This window comes from Onychomys torridus, chromosome 2, assembly GCF_903995425.1.
Source record: "Onychomys torridus chromosome 2, mOncTor1.1, whole genome shotgun sequence".
NCBI classification, from domain to species: Eukaryota; Metazoa; Chordata; class Mammalia; order Rodentia; family Cricetidae; genus Onychomys; species Onychomys torridus.
In genome coordinates, this window is record NC_050444.1 from 1,961,496 (window position 1) to 1,967,084 (window position 5,589).

Genomic DNA, 5,589 nt, shown 5'->3' on the forward strand with positions numbered 1-5,589 from the left:
TATTAACTTGATTTTGAATAGGACTCCTGGATCATAGGCCGTCTGGTGATATACCCTCAGGCCCCACAGTCTACCTTTTATCTAATCCCTTGATGCTTTTCCTGCCTGGGTGAAAGTGATGTTCAAGGGGTTGCAGGCAAACTCTGTACAAGGTCCCGACCCGTACCATAGGGTCGTGACTGTCCTAGGTGTGCTCCAGCAGTAATCTTGAGAGAGTGGGGGTTCATTCCCACCTGTCTCCCTCTTTACCTGGATCAGATCCCAGGATGAGCTCGGCTTCCACCAAGCGTCCCCTGTAGTTTCACATCCCCATGACTTACAATAGTAACTTTCATGCTGCCCACAAGAGTGCGCTAGTAACCTGCTTCTCCCGTCCCTAGGACACACATAAAATGGTCTCTTTGTCAGGGCCGCCCGGGCCCTCTAGTCTCAGCACCCTGCCGGGTAACGCGAATAGGGGCAGCGTCCACTTTGGGTGCACACTTCTGGTTCACCTGGGTTTGCCGGGTCAGTGGTTGGGATGTCAAAGTCTTCTGCTCCTGCCAGCATGTGGCAGAGATCGGGTTCCAGGGCAGGCCACCAAGTCCAAAGAGAGTGCCTACCGGTTTTCTCCCAAACCACATCCCCTGCCCCCGACAGTACTTGCCATGTTTGGCTCACAGGTTGGTGCGGATTAGTTCGGCTGATTTCCACATCGGATCCGAAGCTTGAGGGGATTGTCAGTCCGTTCCACAGTCCAGTCCAAATCCACATCTGGAGCAGGCGCGGGCTTAAGGTGGGAGCCATGGATCCACGCAGCAACTCCGTCAACAGGACTTGATAGGGACCCTTCCACCAAGGTTCTAGGGTCTGATGCTGGTGCCGGCGGACATACACGAAGTCCCCTACATGGAACCGGTGGGCAGGACCATCTCCACTGGGCTGGTACGCAGCAGACAACTGTTTCCACAGGGTGTACTGGACCACCGCCAAGGCTCGCAGTCTGTCAGATAGGAAGGAAGGCATGATTTCCCCTTTCTGGAAGGCTAAGTCCTTAACTGGGGGAGCACAACCAAAGAGTAGTTCAAAAGGGGTAAGGCCCTTAAGGGAAGGGGTATTCCTAGCTCTAAAGAGGGCATATGGTAGGAGCATTGTCCAATCTCTAGAGCCAGTCTCCATGGTCAATTTGGCTAAGGTCTCCTTAATGGTTCTGTTGGTTCTTTCTACCTGTCCAGAACTTTGGGGTCTGTATGAACAATGCAGCTTCCAATCGATCCCCAATATTTTTGCCAGTCCCTGACTTACCAGAGCCACGAATGCTGGGCCATTATCTGACCCAATTACCTGAGGCAGTCCAAATCTTGGGAAGATTTCCTCCAGGATTTTCTTAGCGACTATTGCTGCAGTCTCCTTTTTGGTGGGGTAGGCTTCTACCCATCCTGTAAAGGTGTCTACAAACACTAGTAAATACCTTAGGCCATATTTAGCCGGCTGTATTTCAGTGAAATCTACTTCCCAGTGTTGGCCAGGCCGACTTCCTCGTAGCCTCTTTCCAGGAGCCAACCGACTAGGGTAGGCATTAACCTGTTGGCAGGCTTGGCAGTCCGCTATCACTTTCTCCGCCATCTGCTTCCTTTCAGACGGGGAGTGAGTTTTATTTTCTTCAGTGAGTTGAACTAACTTTCGGCTACCCAGATGGGTCAGCTTGTGGATTCGCTCCAGCGTGTCCTTCAGGGATTCGGGGGACGAGGGTTCTTCAGAGACCGGGCTTTCAGGGGGTGATAGGTGGACTATCAGGTGCCTGGTGCCTCGGAGAGCTGCTTCCCTTGCTTCCTGGTCAGCCCTCTGGTTTCCGACCGCAATTGGGGAGTCACCTTTCTGGTGCCCTGGGCAGTGCACGATGGCCAGTGCGCAAGGCAGCATGACAGCATCTAATAATGCCTTGATTTCTTTTTTATTTTTAATTTCTTTTCCGGCTGAAGTTAACAGTCCCCTCTCCCTGTATATGGCCCCATGCACATGCGCGGTTGCAAATGCGTACCGGCTGTCTGTGTAGATGGTAGCCCGTTTACGGCTGCCATGGTAAGTGCTTGGGTGAGTGCAATCAATTCAGCTTTTTGAGCCGAGGTTCCCTCTGGGAGGCTGCTAGACCAGATGACCTTATTTTTGTCCACTACTGCCACTCCCGCTCTCCGCTGGCCCTCATTTAGGAAACTGCTGCCATCTGTATACCATATCAGGTCAGGGTTAGCCAGCGGTTGGTCCGTTAAATCTGTCCGGACCCCGGTTTCTTCCACCAGAATGGCACCACAGTCATGAACCAGCACTCCCTCCTCTCCTTGTTCAGCAATTGGGAGGAGCGTGGCAGGGTTTAAGATAGCTGGGGGCCCAAAGGTGATGCGGTCCCGGTCCAGCAGAGTTACCTGATAATAAGTGGCCCCAGCATTGCTAAGCCATCGGTCAGGCAGCTGGCGGACAATGCTCTCCAATGCATGGGGAGCTATAACAGTCAGATGTTGTCCCAAAGTTAATTTGTCCAAGTCCCACACCAGCATGGCTGCCACAGCCACCGCCCTTAGGCAGATTGGCCATCCCCTGGCCACAGGATCTAGCCGCTTGGATAGGTAAGCGGTTGGTCTTTTCCACGGACCGAGGGCTTGTACTAGGACGCCGACCGCCACCCCACCCTTTTCATGCAAGTACAAAGTGAATGACTTCCTCACATCCGGGAGAACGAGTGCTGGAGCGGATAAGAGCACCCTCTTTAACTTTTCGAATGCAGCCTGGTGTTCTTCCTGCCAGACAAAGGGGGTCTTTTCTTTTAACAAGGGAAGAAAAGGCTCTGTGATGGCAGCGGACCCTGGAATCCAAAGCCGGCAGAACCCAGCTGCACCCAGGAATTCACGTAACCGCCGGCGGTCCGTTGGAGCAGGTATGCTGGCCACGGTTCGCTTACGAGCGTCGGTGAGCCACCTCCTCCCTCCCTCCAAGGAGTAACCGAGGAAGATGACTTTGTTTTGGCAGATCTGCACCTTCTTGGCGGACGCCCTGTACCCCAGGCTGGCCAGGGTATCCAGAAGTTTCTCAGTCCCTTGTTTGCAAGTGTCCCGAGTCTCAGCTGCCAGGAGTAGATCATCTACATACTGGAGGAGGGTGACATCAGGGGTGGTCTCTCGATACTCCCGAAGGTCTCGGTGTAGAGCCTCATTGAAGATAGTTGGAGAGTTCTTAAATCCTTGCGGAAGTCTGGTCCATGTCAGTTGCCCTGTTCCCCCTCCCTCAGGGTCTGACCATTCAAAGGCAAAGAGCTTTTGAGAATCAGGGTGGAGGGGGAGGCAAAAAAAAGGCATCCTTTAAATCCAGAACAGTATACCAGTTGCGCCCTGGAGGTAAGGTACTCAAGAAGTTATGGGGGTTGGGCACTGTAGAGTGAATGTCTATTACCCGGGAGTTTACTTCTCTCAGGTCCTGGACTGGTCTGTAGTCATCTGTTCCTGGCTTCCTTACCGGCAGGAGCGGAGTATTCCACTCTGATTGACATGGTTTCAGTATGCCCAGTTCCAGAAACCTCTTGATGTGGGGTTTTATGCCTTCTCGGGCTTCTTGACTAAGCGGGTATTGTCTTACTCGCATGGGTACCGTGGTGGGTTTGAGGGTGACCACCACCGGGGGTTGCTCCTTAGCCAGTCCGAGGCCCCCCGTCTCTGCCCACGCATTAGGGAACCTATGAATCCACTCCTCGTTGTACGGTGAAACAGTGGCTATAGAGGCTTTTGCCACTGCTCCATACAGACGGTATTCCTCAGCAGCTGGAAGTTCTAGCGTGAGGAGATGGAGGTCCCCTACTTTCGGGTGGGCAAATTTTAATTCTGGGCCCCGAGAGGTAAAGGAGATCTGAGCTCCCAGTTTTGTCAGGAGGTCTCTACCTAATAGGGGTGCCGGACAGTCAGGTAAGACCAGAAAAGAATGCTGCACAGTACCTTTTCCCAAGTTGACTGTTCTCTGGGTGGTCCAGGGTCTCTCTCTGCTTCCATTTGCTCCTTGGACCAGTGACTTTCAGGTAGACAGAGGGCCTAGTGGATGCTGGATGGCTGAATAGACTGCCCCCGTGTCCACCTCAAAGTCCACTGGGGTCCCCTCCACTTCAAACATTACCCGGAGTTCGGGGAGGGGGTCCGAACCCTGACTCCCTCAGTCCCCAAGGGCGAGGACCTGCCGGCCCCGCCCTTTCTGCTTCTTCGGGCATTCTCTGATCCAATGACCCTCCTCTTTGCAGTAGGCGCATTGATTTGGTCCCAAAGGAGGACGGCCTCCCCGACCTCCTCCTCCTCGCCCCCGCGGCCCCGGCCCGTCTCTTACCACGGCTGCAAGAATCCGTGTTAGATCCCGGTTTTGGCGTTTCCGCTGCTCTTTTTCTTTTTCCTCTCTTTGTTTTTCTAACCGAGCCTCTTTTTCTTCCACGGTCTCCCCTTATAATAGACTTTTTCTGCCTCTTTAACCAGGTCCCTCAGGCTCATCCCTTGTAACCCGTCCAATCTTTGCAGCTTCCGCCGTATATCTGTGGCAGACTGCCCTATAAAGGCCATGCTCACTGCTCCCCTCAATTCCTCTGACTGTGGGTCAAAGGGTGTATACCTTCTATATGCTTCCATGAGTCTCTCAAGAAAGGCAGAGGGAGTCTCTTCAGACCCTTGAAGAACCTCGCCTACCTTAGCCAAATTAGTGGGCCTTCTGGCCGCTGCACGGAGACCTGCCATTAGAGTCTAGCGATAGAGGGACAGATGCTCCCTACCTTCCGGAGTGTTCGGATTCCACGTTGGGCGCTGAAGGGGAAAGTGCTCATCAATGAGATTGGGGAGCTGAGTTGGCCGCCCGTCCGGTCCAGGGACCAACTTCCTAGCTTCCAGGAGGATGCGTTCCCTTTCTTCTGTGGTGAAAAGGACCCCCAGAAGTTGCTGGCAATCGTCCCACGTAGGCTGGTGGGAAAACATGATGGACTCTAGGAGTCCAGTTAGGCGGGAGGGGTCTTCAGAAAAGGGTGGGTTATTATTCTTCCAGTTATATAAATCTGAGGAAGAAAATGGCCAGTATTGGAGGGCAGGCATGTCTCCTCCAGCCCCATCATCAATAGTTTCCCCCAACGGGGCGTAGGGGCAGTGTGACTGCTGGTGGGGCCTCATCATGAGGGGGTGCCCTTCTCTGGCGGGTGCCCTGTGCGGGCCCCGAAGGGGAGATCGGGACCGGTCCAGATCCTGCCCCCACTGGCGGCGGCGGCGGCGGCGGCGATCTGTAAGGTGGTGGGGGGTCTAGGTCAAGAGAAATGAGATCAGCCTGAGACTCTGGCAGGGGTGCAGGTATCGGGATCAATGGGGGAGGGGAAGATTTAGGCGAATCAGAGGTTTTGGTTAGAAGGAGAGAGGTATGATCAGTAGGTGGTGCAGACGGGCCGACCTGAAATGACCGGACCCACTTAGGCGGGTCCACCACTAAATCTTCCCAGACCCAGATGTAGGCTTGTTGGTCCAGATGCCCATGTGAACCTGGAATGAAGATTTTTTGTTTAACTGCCCTAATAAGGTTCAGATCGAAAGTGCCATCAGCGGGCCACCC

At 53.9% G+C, this 5,589-nt stretch overlaps 1 protein-coding gene across 1 annotated transcript; it reads right to left on the minus strand.

The window, feature by feature from the left end:
• Positions 1 to 429: 429 nt before the first annotated feature.
• Positions 430 to 5,000, minus strand: LOC118577400 (the record flags this gene model as incomplete). The annotated part of the gene is given in 5 exon segments (XM_036177547.1): positions 430 to 1,080; positions 1,372 to 2,051; positions 2,054 to 3,323; positions 3,325 to 4,448; positions 4,451 to 5,000. Coding segments are annotated over 5 exon segments (4,275 nt in total), but the record flags the coding sequence as incomplete, so codon positions are not given.
• Positions 5,001 to 5,589: the final 589 nt, after the last annotated feature.